The sequence below is a fragment of the Taudactylus pleione genome, unplaced genomic scaffold (assembly GCF_031769625.1).
Source record: "Taudactylus pleione unplaced genomic scaffold, aTauple2 ptg000290l, whole genome shotgun sequence".
In the NCBI taxonomy this organism is placed as follows: Eukaryota; Metazoa; Chordata; class Amphibia; order Anura; family Myobatrachidae; genus Taudactylus; species Taudactylus pleione.
Genome location: NW_028284692.1, coordinates 3,237,040 through 3,251,010, shown reverse-complemented (window position 1 = coordinate 3,251,010; position 13,971 = coordinate 3,237,040). Strand labels below are relative to the sequence as shown.

General features: G+C 42.3%; 1 protein-coding gene across 2 annotated transcripts in view; it reads right to left on the bottom strand.

Annotated features, from left to right (window-relative positions):
- CASKIN2 (CASK interacting protein 2) overlaps positions 1-13,971 on the bottom strand; it is a 48,120-nt gene that overhangs the window by 28,406 nt on the left and 5,743 nt on the right. For both annotated transcript variants that reach the window (XM_088482559.1, XM_088482558.1), the window contains exon 3: positions 8,639-8,690. In XM_088482559.1, the coding sequence (XP_088338685.1) occupies positions 8,639-8,690 (52 nt within the window). The remainder of the gene's footprint in view (positions 1-8,638; positions 8,691-13,971) is intronic.

Below are 13,971 nucleotides of genomic sequence, written 5' to 3'. Positions count from 1 at the left end.
AAGAATAGTATCAGTCAGCAGCTAGCAACAGTCACATACAATGCATAATGTAATATAATTAACAATTGGCTCTAAATCAGCTACAGCACTCAAAGGCATGGTAGGACATAGAGCACCATATACCTTAACCAAGGGAGAGGTATACAGGGAGACTGCCCCAGACTCTCCTGAGACCAACAGGTACCGGGCGCACTGAGGGTGGACCGGGAGCGTCTCAAACACGTGGAGGGTAGGCGGAGCAACCCATATATGCGCAAAAAACTTCTAGGGACTGCATCTGGGTCAAGGGAGGAGCTGCCGGGGGAGCGCCTACCTCCCCTAAACTGCATTAACCAGCCAGGTACGATGGCCTCGTGGCAGCAGATTGCGTCTGCTGCAGATCCCCGGCGTCAGACGATAGGGCCCTGGCTGGTGTATAAGGATGTGGACAATCCCTGGTCCTTACAGCAGCGGCTTCTGGTGTGTCTCTGACACCAGAAGCAAGGACTGCCGCTCGCGATTCCCCGTACGCAAGGAATCGCCTTACCTAACATCTCCGAGCATCCGGTGCAGTCCAGGTCGCAGCATTGCTGCTAGCTCAGCCACGACCCGCTGAAATCACTAGCACAATTACTGATGTTGTGGCTCGGTGGAGGTAGATGGAGTCACAGTACATGCGTCTTAATACAGACAAAACAAAAAGAACTAATAACCGCACTCTATTGTGGTTAGATCAGCAGCATCATGTAAAAATTAGGTAAATATTTAATACAGATAAAATAAACATATAAATAAGTACACATTACATACACTTTAAAACTTAATAAAAAGAAAAAATAAGTAATATAATATATTAATAGAAATCACATCCAATTATATCATATCAGCTGGTTGTTAAATATTTATATACATTAAATCCATAGATCTTAAATTATCTTGACCACTTAGCCGCGTCCGGCTGAATGGATTGTTTTTATCAGGTAGTTCACCAAATGTTGTTGTATAGTGACAATTCTCAATCAAAAATTAATAGCCAGTAATAACCTTGTTTGCAGTATTTGTAAAAATGTATCAAGCAAAAATAAATGTCTCTTTCAGTGTTACTTTTTGTTATTATGTCTGTGTGTGCACAACACAAATATACCGTGTTTCCCCGATATAAGACACTTTTTTTTTTGTTAAAAAAAACACCATAGGGCTTATTTTCGGGGTAGGTCTTATTTTAATTAACATTGACAGCAGTGCCCCTTATGCAGGCTCCCTTGTAGAAGTGCCCCTTATGCAGGCCCCCCCCTGTAGCAGTGTCCCTTATGCAGCCTCCCTTGTACGGTAGCAGTGCCGCTTATGCAGGTCCCCCCTATAGCAGTGTCCCTTATGCAGCCTCCCTTATTGCAGTGCAAGCCCCCCTGTAATTGATCCCCCACCCACCAGTACAGTACGGTACTTACCTGACTCGCCGCCGTCCGGGATGTCCCTCTCACTTGCGCGCTGACTGACTCTAACATGATCCAGCAGGCGCGGCCACACAGGATCCTCAGCGCACGGGTGACGTCATGATGTCACCAGCGCACTGCATGACTGAGAACGCTGGCCTCTGAAGCGTTCCCAGCTCAAAATGGGATTTTGGTAGGTCTTATTTTCGGGGTAGGGCTTAATTTGGACCGGGTTACAAAAGTAAGGGTAGGGCTTATTTTCAGGGTAGGTCTTATTATCGGGGAAACACGGTAGCTTTGTTCTCTCTTGCAAGGATATATTATCACTCACCCAGTCCTGAGATGTCAGATTTGAGGAGGTAAACAGGGGTGAAAAATAAGTTTAGAGTTGGTGGCAGCGCTGTGAGCAGGACTCATTAGCCGCGAGGTTCCACTAGCAAATGCCGCTTTCCCTCATATGCAAACACCGGTCTAAGCGCTGGTATGTGGGACTCACTGGCCACGGGGTCCTGTTAACAGACACCACTCTCCTCCATACAAGGGCGCCGATCTCAGCGCAGGTAAGCTGAAATGGAGACGGATTTAAAGTTGCTGAAAGCGCTGTATTCAAGGCTCATTAGCCACAGGATCTTTGCCGACAAGCGCCGCGCTCTCGTCTCCTTTGTATATAAACACTGTTCTCAGTGTGTAAATCCCGGTATGGGAGGGTGGTGAGTTGGTATCTGATAACAGCTCCGGAACAGAGATTACCTATAGCGTGCAGCACTCACCGTAAAGGAAGTTCTGGAGACAATTTATCCAAGGCTATACCTGGTAATGGTGTATATTCAGCTGAGTATTGGATAGTAAATATCTTAATCTCCCTTGGTAATGGTGTATATTCAGCTGAGTATTGGATAGTAAACATCTTACTCTCCCTTGAGAGGAAGATTAAGATATTTACTATCCAATACTCAGCTGAATATACACCATTACCAGGTGTAGCCTTGGGTAAATTGTCTCCAGAACTTCCTTTACGGTGAGCGCTGCACGCTATAGGTAATCTCTGCTTCGGAGCTGTTATCGGATACCAACTCACCACCCTCCCATACTGGGATTTACACACTGAGAACAGTGTTTATATACAAAGGAGACGAGAGCGCGGCGCTTGTCGGCAAAAATCCTGTGGCTAATGAGCCTTGAATACAGCGCTTTCAGCAACTTTAAATCAGTCTCCATTTCAGCTTACCTGCGCTGAGATCGGCGCCCTTGTATGAAGGAGAGCGGTGTCTGTTAACAACACCCCATGGCCAGTGAGTCCCACACACCAGTGCTTAGACCGGTGTTTGCATATGAGGGAAAGTGGCATTTGCTAGTGGAACCTCGTGGCTAATGAGCCCTGCTCACAGCGCTGCCACCAACGCTAAACTTATTTTTCATCCCTGTTTACCTCCTCAAATCTGACATCTCAGGACTGGGTGAGTGATAATATATCCTTGCAAGAGAGGACAAAGCTACATTTGTGTTGTGCACACACAGACATAATAACAAAAAGTAACACTGAAAGAGACATTTATTTTTGCTTGATACATTTTTACAAATACTGCAAACAAGGTTATTACTGGCTATTAATTTTTGAATGAGAATTGTCACTATACAACAACATTTGGTGAACTACCTGATAAAAACAATCCATTCAGCTGGACGCGGCTAAGTGGTCAAGATAATTTAAGATCTATGGATTTAATGTATATAAATATTTAACAACCAGCTGATATGATATAATTGGATGTGATTTCTATTAATATATTATGTTACTTATTTTTTCTTTTTATTCATTAAGTTTTAAAGTGTATGTAATGTGTACTTATTTATTTGTGTTTATTTTTATCTGTATTAAATATTTACCTAATCTTTACATGATGCTGCTGATTTAACCACAATAGAGCGCAGTTATTAGTTCTTTTTGTTTTGTATGTATATTGGTTTGCCACCATTAATATAACTGCTGCTCATTACAAATATAAATTGACAAGTAATTTATAAACCAACAAGTCAAACTAATTTGTGGTTTCTAATATATCTACCATTCGATATTTTATATAATATATTTTACTATGATCCATTCCAGCGCCAAAGACTTTAAATCCCCCTTTTTTTTCTGTCTTAATACAGACTCCTGGTACTGCCAACTCCAAAAAACTTAAAATAAATTAAAGCAAAATAAAAGCTTAGGACTGCTCTAAGCAGTCTTCCTGTTACAAAGGTGCGTCTGAGTCCTGCCGCACCAAACAACAAAAGTGAAGTCCTATGGCTAGGGATGGGGTATATATGGAGGAGGACCTGGGCATTCTGGGAGCCAAAGCTTTAACTGTTTGGTGCCTGGTCTTCCAACCATAATATCCCCATGGTATCCCTGTGGATCGCTATGGACCCCGAAGAAGAAAAGGTACATACGTGGGATCACCAGATAAACACAGACACTACCATGACAGCAACAGAGCACAGCAGAAGAAAAACAAAAACCTGCTAATATCATCAACTACAAAAGATATATAGGGGGCAGAGGAGCTCTCTGACCAGGTAGGAAAGCTATAAATGTACGCCCTGTACAATGCATTTTCCATTTATCTCATCCAAGCAGCAACATATAACTCCTATGTCATCCACAAAGTATCAGTGATGCCCAATTCCTAGAGGACCAGTACAAACAGCAATTTATGTTACAGGCCACATATACTCATTAGGATATGTGCAGGCTCAAAGGGACATACTCCCTACAGGACACCTCATAAATGAAAATCAAAGGTAAACCCCCCAAAAAAGATTGTGTGTGTATACAGACACTTTTTATAGGTGTTTTTTATTTTTTTTTAGCAGTTCCACATGATCATTAATAACTAGCCCTAGGCCTTACCAATTATCACAAAGGATACTATACAGAGCCGCTCAGACTGTATTTCTCAGCCAGCCATATGCCATACCATTACCGACTACCCATGCCTCAAGAGAGTAATCTGTAACAAATAGTCAGAGATGGAGTCCACTGAGCTGTTATAGACTGTGCTGACTAATTCTGAGATGTCTAATGGAACGCAAGGGAGTAATTGGGTTCACAGCAAGGAACTCACAGGTCACGGCCTCCAGAGCTGGCCTTACTAGGCAGCAGCTGACAAGAATATACAGACCAAGATTAAAGTGAGCAGAAAGGTGTCAGAAACATATAGAGAGTCATACTCAAAAGCCAACATTAATGGTCAAGAACAAGGCTGGAGAATTTCAGAAGGACAGACAGAGAATAGTCAAAGGGGGCAATTAATTTCTCTCAACATGCTGTGAGGTGTCGTTGTTAGAACCGTTCTGCCAGCACCCTATGACTGCCACCATCGCAAATTTTACCTTGCACCCCAAAGAGGTGCGCAGGACAAAATGTGATGTTGGGCTACTGTAATTCAGAGTGACGTGCGTAGCCGCAAAGTCAGTTGAAAAGGGGGCGCAAATACTGCTTCATCACAGTGTGCGCCTAAGTGGGAGCCTCTAAACCATAAGATCCTATCCCAGAATGCACTCTGAAAAGCGCTGCCATTGTCAGGGCACTTCCAAAAGAGGACAAACATTGAACCAGTGTCAGAAGCAGCTGGGACACCACACCCCAGCCCTCATTCCCCTTGAGATGCTGCAGAAGCCAGAGGCATATTTATAAGCAAACACACTTCAAATATATTCAGCTATGCTTCTTCAGGTCTCATGTGTTGTCTATTGTGTTATTTGTATCTTTTTCCAGGAGTCACATACCCCTCCAAAAAATTTTTCCTATAAAAAGAATATAAGCTATATATATTTTGACATGGCTGAATGTATTTTCAAATAATTTTCTACAAATAAATTCACACTATAATTGTCCCTTGTGTGTAAAAATAAAATAAACCTCCCTGCCTAAATGTAATGTGACAAGTTATGTCAAAGACTGTGTAAGTTTAAAGTGCCTTAATTAAAATTCAAAAATACAATCAAATGAATACTACTTTGTAAATTTCCTTTCAGAAATCCAGATATTTGCCTCATAAATGTACTCATTTGGTGCCTTTACGGCAAAGTAGCCCAATGCCAGCAGCCTGATTTCATACCTCGTTCATGTACTGTTCGGCTGCTTGTTCTGCTGTCTCCCAGTTAAAAACATAAGGAAAAAGAATTGAACTACGAGAACTGGCTGAAAATATTCTGCAACCATATATTGTTATTACATGTTGACTGTTGCGAACATATTAAAATCATTTACAGGGCCATTTTGCAGTTGTGCCAGCGTAACTACTTATATCTCACACACAGTGCAGTGTTGGCAGATTTTGGCACTACACTGCCTAACGTTGGATGCTTACTGAATATGGATAGAATTTAATGACTAATGTAGTAATGATTTTCAATACTTTTCTTTTTTTATTCATATTTATTTATTGATAGGTTTAACAAATATAGTGAATACACAAACAGTACCCTTTTTCATGTACCCCAAATTTGATGGGACCACTGAAAAAAATGAAAAAAAAAAACCTAAGTGCTCTTCTGCATCACTTCTTCAATGTCGGGAAAAAAACACCTGCCACGGCTATTTAAAAACCGACTTTCTTTTGCAGACAAAACGGGGGTACCCATACTGATCCCCCATGTCTAGACATCTTTAGGGGGGGTCCTAGGCACATTTGCCAAAAATTCCCGTTTTTTTCCGTAGATCCCAATTCGCTGGCTCCCGATTTCGATCATTTTAAATTGAATACGGGGATTAAGTGGGCACGCACCCGATACTTTATCCCCACTCTAACCTCTGACGTGGAGCGAAAAATCCAGCATGGACTTTTCGCTCCCTAATTGAATACGGGCCAAAGTGTCAAAAACAATAAAAGTGACAAATTCAATTAAGTCCAGTGAATTTCAGAAAAATCCCACAGATTACATTAGAATATTAAAAATAATATACAAGCGGACTAATTTTATAGGTACCTCCTTTTTTAGATAGGGTTTGCTCCAAAGTTCTAGCACAATTTTAGATGCACAGTACTGAGTCAAAATCCAAATTTGGAAAAATGGCACCAAAAAAAAGCCAAAATGCGCACCACTGGTGCGTACATACTGGGGTGCATTTACTACTTTCCTCATGTTACATGTGAAAAAATGCACCGCTGAATTTTCTACTTAATGCACCACATTTCAATGAGCAACATGAAAACCACAGAGGTACAAGTTTTAGAATATACCCACTCAGGGCCATTTTTCTGGAACAATAGGTTCAGGAACTGTAGGTGGAGTTACTGGGGGTGGAGCTATAGAAAAACAATTACATATTATACATATATGTATAACTATATATAGTATTATATTTACTTTTGATATTCTGACCCAAGACGATATGGAGCTAGAAAATCATGTTAGGCACAAATGTGGGAATTCTTCATATACCAGAGAAGTATACATTTCTCCTGACACAAAGAAATCTAAAAACACTCATAAGCCGTAAAAGAGGGGAAATGCAGCTTTATCCATATAAAACTTGAAATTGACAGACTAAAATGAACAAACATATTTCCAAAATAACCATATTGGATTAGCTGGACTTGTCTACGTCTCTATAGATAGAGTGATATTTTTTGTAATTTTTCGTTGGGAGATGTATCAAACCTTTGAGAAAGTGGAGAAGTTGCCCATATTAACCAATTAGCTTCGAAGAGTGTGCTAGATAAATGACAGTTACAAGCTGATTGGTCGCTATGGGCAACTTCTCCACTTTTTGAAAGGTATGATACATCTCCCCCTCAGTGAGGAAGGACCCCACACAGGTCACAGTTTGCTGGTCACCCAGCAGGTGTACTCATTACTCACTGACACATTTTAAAAGCTCCACAGGTGTAGCTAATTAATTTCACTTGTGATTCTGTGAGGAGACCTGGAAAACACGCACTGTTTGGGGTCCTGAGGACCGAGTTTTAGAACCTGTGCTCTAAGAAGAAAGATTACATTTTGAAAGCAAAAATAAAAAGCTCTGTTTATAGACCATATAAAATTCCAAATCATGCATACAGTATATAGTAAACATTTCAGGTACCTGTAATTGCGGGAAACATTTTTTTTCTATCGATTTTTTTAATATATTTCCTTATTCTTAAAAAAAGACTATTTGAACAAGCTCTGCATGTCCTGAACAACAATAGGAAATTCATACATGCACACAATGCAGTTAAACCGTTTTTCCCAATTTAAATTGAAATTGTGACATTTTCTGTGGACTTGACAGGGTTAAACCTCTTACATGTAACAATGTAAAAATTATAATTATAATAATAATAATAATAATTTCACGCAAATGTAATCATAGAGTATCATTCTACAATAATAATGAGATGTACTAAGCCTTGAAAAGTGATAGTGGAAAGTGATCAAGTACCAACCAATGAGCTCCTGTCACTTTACAGGCTGTGGGGTCTATTTACTAAGCCTTGGATGGAGATAAAGTACCAACCAACTAGCTCCTGTCATTTTACAAACACAGCCTGTGACATGACAGTTAGGAGCTGATTGGCTGGTACCTTATCACTCTCCACTTTATCACTTTTCAAAGCTTAGTACATCTCCCCAATTAGTTTCTGTTCTCTTCTCATGGTAAACACCTATCACATCTTCTCTTTCTTCAATTTAACATCCTCCTAACCCTAGGCCAACTTTCCAGTGTGATTGGATCATACAGCCCACCAAGAACATCTGCTATCTGGCTGGACCAATTTGCAATATGTAGCACCCCTCCTTGTGTATCAACACCTATTTCCCTATAGACTGTAAGCTTGTGAGCAGGACCCTCTTACCCTTATGTATGTCTTTTACGTATGTATGTATGTATGTATGTATGTATGTCTGTCTGTCTTTTACAACCCAGTAAAATGTTAATGTTGATTATAATTGTAAAGCGCAACGGAATTTGCTGTGCTATATAAGAAACTGTTAATAAATAAATTTGTGAAGACAATTCCTACACTTTTACCTCATTAGTTTAGTCCCACTCTAACAAGTACATGAAAGCAATATTTTGTTACTAGAATAACCCCTTTTTCGGCAACACAGAGTTGCCTTACTATCTTCCATGGCTCTAGACAAGAGTGGGAATTTCCAATACACTCACAATGGCTATATGCCAGTGGGGACTCACTGGCGTAGGATGGTACACTTACAATATATAATAAAAAAACAATGCCCATACTCACCCATCACCATCCTGATAATTTACATTCAATCTCTTGGTTGATCCGAGGAGTTCTGCAAAGAGAGGGCAACTAGTTATTATCCAATGCTCTTCTGAACTGTCAGCCCAAATAAGTAACAGGAGATATTTAGCAAATAGTACAAGCAAGAACACAGTAAGTACAAGCAAGAACACAGTAAGGATTGCAGAGAAAGCCTTCGGAGTATCACACCTCTTGGTACACAAACTTACTGGCTGCAGATACGGCACAGAACAGGACCTGTCCCATGGGGCTTAACTCAAAGATATTCTATAGATGTAGTTTGATTTATTCTGTTTAAGCTGTTTTGCCATCTTTATTCTTCCAGACTATATTCACTATCCATCCCAATGCTTTGTTCAGTCCCCTCTGCTTTATTTTCTGTTTCTCTACTGCAGAAATGTAGGATTCTTGGACTTGTTCACAGCCCACAGGAATCATTGACATTTTGCATACACAGACTGGATTGTATCTGCTGTTTGCAGACAAGAATGAAGGTCTATTGCCATGCTCTGCATGCTTGTGGCTGATCACACAGACACTCTGGGCACGCACAGGGATCGGTTAAAAAGTGGGGTTTATTCTGTATCACTAATTCCACTGTGCGTGATTCAGTCAGCAAAAGGGTGTCACTCTACTGACTGCAGGGCTGAGACGGGAAGGTCACCACACTGCAGGATTTGTGGTCACACTACAGTTTTCCACTTCTACTGCAGGATATGAGCTCAAAGCCATCGCTTTGCTAAGACAATTAAAAATATTGGTATCTCACTTCCACAAGGCTACGGCAATGGCCCAAGATAAAGAAGGACATGTAATGTTTGTAGAGGGAGCTACAGGGCCGAAACTAGGATATCTGTCACCCGGTGCAAGGCAGTAATTTTGCGCCCCCTCCCTTCCCGTACCTGGATTTTGTCCTTGCTCATCCATAAGGCAGTGCACTAGTCACTCGTCCCTGGTATAGTGACTTACACACCGTAATGCCCATTACACATTATGCAACACACTGTAATGCCTATTACCAAAGTGCCACTAACATATTTGCCCCTGACACCATTTTATGCCCCACATTAAGGCTTCTAATTACTTTAAAATTACCTGCTTGTTGTCACCAGGGGTTCCATGCTTGTTGTCAGAGGTTTTATGCTCATTACCAGGGGTTCCATGCTTGTTGCCAGGGGGGTTTCATGCTCGTTGCCAGGGGGTTTCACGGGAGAAGATGCAGCTTTCTGCATCTTCTCCCGGCAGCTGCGCTGGCCTAACAGACACTAGAGGTCCAGTAGGACCTCTAGCATCTGTCTCCTCCTTGGCAGCGGCCATTTTTGGAGGGCCTTTTTCAGCAGAGCCCATGCGGACGGCTAGTCCGCATGGAATCTGCAGCCCCCAAATCACCGCACACTACAAGACTACGCTGGGTGTGCAGGGGTTGAGTCAGCCCTTTTTCACCCCCTGCATTCCAGCACCCGGTGCACGTGCACCTCTAGCCCCCCCCCTAGTTGCTGCCCTGGGGAGCACATACTACCACCAGGATACGCTAGGTAAATTTTTTGATTAGAGAATCGCAAAGGTGCCTTCAACAGAGTGACTATTGCTCAATCATAGTACATGGGTTACGTAGCAATAAAACGGTCGTGGTTATTCTATACTTGTGCATGGATGTATTGTGCCACCATAAGTAAAAGCAAATTCCGTTTAGCCAATTTACTGTTAGCTGCAATGTTTAAAATGAAGGAGGCTGCATATAAAATGATGGCACATAAGTATTTACTGAATTCAGATTCATTTTTATAGCATATACAATTGTCTATATAGCTCTGTACATATAGATATTCAGATTGAGCACACGTTCAATGTGCAATGAAACATACAATTTAATATAGTGCATTGGGCTGATCTGACAATGGGATACACTATACAGGGTAGATGAATCCAAATAATTGTATACCTATAGTATTATGGAGCGGAAATACTTTTGGGATATGTGCAGTGATGAACATACTCTGAGTGGCAAGGTCAGTGGGAGAGAGAATGACCTTGTGGGAGGACAACTGTGCAAGCTCAGATTTCATCTCATTTACACACTGTGGGGTCTATTCATTAAGCCTTGGAGAGAGAGAAATGGAGAAAGAAGTCCCAGCCAAAGGTGCATATACAGTACGATAACTTTGAACGATTAAGTTAAACGATATATCGTTCAGTTTGTATGCAATGAACGACCAAGAATGCGCGCTCCTGCATGCACGATAATGATATCTTTGGTCGTCCGTACATGCAGGTCAATCTGGACGATATTGTCAAGAATTGTCTGTTTAGAGATGTGTCAGGATGACTTCACTGAAAGATATCTATCATAGATATCTATCAGGGTGCACACCCAATATCGATTGTCCTGCACTACAGAAATTTCAAGGGAAATCTTTCAACTATATCGTTCACTGAACAGATCGTACCGTGTGTACGCACCTTTAATGAATAGACCCCTATATGTTAAAAAAATCTGCAGTGTCCAAATTTGTTTGTACAATGGTACAAAATAAATAAATAGGCTGCATAAATATTTTGCTTTGAAAGTTATCACAAACTATAGAACTGTACCCATATAGAAATGTAATACTTCATAGCTAAAAGGGAGAGTGGCAATAGCCAGATTGTGTAATCTTTTAACACTGGAAATATGACAATTACAATCTTTGAGGGAACTGTAATGAGAAATCCCAACATTCTAATATGTTTGGTAATGGCAACAAAGAGTCAGCACAATATGCAGTATAAAGTCAGTATAAGGAGTTTCTAAGTCCTGCTCAGACATGTATCGCAGCTCTCAAACCAGTTCCTGTGCATTCCACTACAAGCAACATCCTGCACCGAGAGGGCCAAATGAGAGCGATATCAATGAAATGAGAAATCAGGACCCTGAGGGTACAGATTATACCTAAAAATACAGTAGGGCTGCTTTTGTAGCTTATCTTAAAATCAGTCAATCGCAGTAGTCACAATCTGGTTTAAAGGAATATAGGGCCTGATTCATTATGGATCGCTATTGAGATCGCTGCCGCGATTACGCACGCAGATCTGCTGCAAAAATATGCTAATGAATGCAAACGCAAAGCTTTCGCACAGCCAGCATAGAGACGCCCACTACCACTATCTTACATCCGTAATACCTTGCTGTACAACGTATACATCGGGAACATCGAGTAACATCGGCCCTTCACGCACAATTACAACAGGTCTGACCTTACTCAGAAATTGCTAACCTCGTCACACGCAGTATGTACGCAAGCTGCGTATGCCGTCGCAGTGGCCAATTTATGCACGCCCATGCAGCATCGTTCAAACGGGCAGGCACGCCTGCGTTTCTCCTACCACTCCCCCATTACCACCCCCAAACGCTCACATCCCGTCCCCCGGTCTACGATGGCTTTGTGTCTGTGCACGTGATTGCAGTGTGATCGCAATGTTAACTCACGCACGCACACTGTGGGGCATACGCATGCGCAGTACGCACCATCGACCGGTCTGTGTACACTGTTGCGATCTGTGATGAATCGGGCCCATAATCCACAAATGTTTATTTTGTATATCTTCATCTTACTGAGTGAGACAAGGAACTCAAATATTATTGCTATTAATTGTTAACCTATATTTATAGAGTGCTAACATATTATGCACTGCCCTGCAGAGTTTGTTTTATCATTCCATTTGCCTCTTCCCCAGATCAGTTCATGCCACACTGAATGGAGTGCTAAATGACTTAAGCATGGGGATTAATGATCCCTATATTACATAGAGATGAGAATTTTGTAATGCACATATGCTGCATCGTAAACCGAGCGTGCACCATTTTTCACTGCTCAGGATCAATGAGAGTTGCCTGACATGCCTGAGTGCACTGATGGCCTGCTTAGCATAGGGGTCAATTATCTTCATGTCTGGGTCAGATAACACTCTGGCCCTGATTCAGAGCCGTACGCTCTGACAGAGCGCTCGCTCTGAATCAGGGCTGGCCTTCTTGTTTTGTAGAGCGGCCTCCTGGCCGCTCGTATAGCTGTGGGTGACCACCCACAGCTATAGCGAGCGTCCAGGAAGATGGTAGCGATGGTCAAGACCATCGTGACCATGGGGCTTGCGACGAGACCGTTGTGGTAGGGTCTCGTTGCCGCAAGCCCCAGAGAGATTTCGGCTCTCACAGAGCCGAAATCTCTCCCACTGACATCACTCATGATGTCAGGTGGCTGCCCCCAAACGGAGGCGTTCACATGGGATCACCTCTGTTTTGGCAGCCACTCCCCCGGACAGCCCACCAAAGGGGGCATGCTTTCACTCAACATCGACAGCACGCCCCCTTTGGTACGAGACCCGTTGCTATCCGTGTCTCGCGCATGCACACGACGGAGCTGGCTCCGTCGTGCGCATGCACACTGGGCCACCATCGACCCGCTTGCGAACGCATAGCGCTCACGAGCGGGTCTGAATCAGGCCCTCTGTTCACTATGACATGAACAGTGCATTTTATAAACACTTGTGTGCCCAAGCCCTACGATGATCTGCTTTATTCAAAAAAGAGAGTATTGTGTGGTAAGCCATCTGAAATAATAGTTACACAGGTATAGCATCTAGTATCCAGAATTCTTGGACACTTCTAAATGAATTACTGCCACTAGTGCTACCCTCCTCATTAGTGTAGTAGTGCTTCCCACAATTACTGTACAATAATAATCTGTGTGTACCACTGTATCAACAGCATCAATCCTTTACTTTTCTTACTATCATGTTTTTGGAACTGTCTGATCCCATATATCTATATTCTGTAGCTATCTATGAAATGAGAGATTCTTGCAAGGTTTGTCCGGTCAGGTGTGTTTACGTAAAACCTGCCTTTTAATTTTAGAGGCTGCCTCCAAGCTTCCACCAGGGACACCATGAGGGAGAGGAAGAGTGGGTATAAAGTGCCAGCGTCTGTCTGGGTTCCCGAGCTGCTAAAGAAGGCGTGACCAAGTCCCCTTCAGTGGGCAGCAGAGCATGAAAAGAGGACACGGTATTCCCAACAAGGTATGGCGATGCCACCACACACTTGACTATAACCTCTTATACTGGGACACAATAGATCCCTCAGTGCCCTGGTCTGCTCAGCCATTAGGTAGAACATAAAATGCTGTAGAGTTCCAGGGCTGTATCAGGTAATGCTGGAGGTATCAGGCCTGTGCTAGTGAGGCGATTTCACTTTACTGGATGGCCATAGCAGCTGGCAAATAACATTGTTCTGGAATGCTAAGGTTCCCACTAGTGTATTACGTAGCTGACCCCACCGAAAA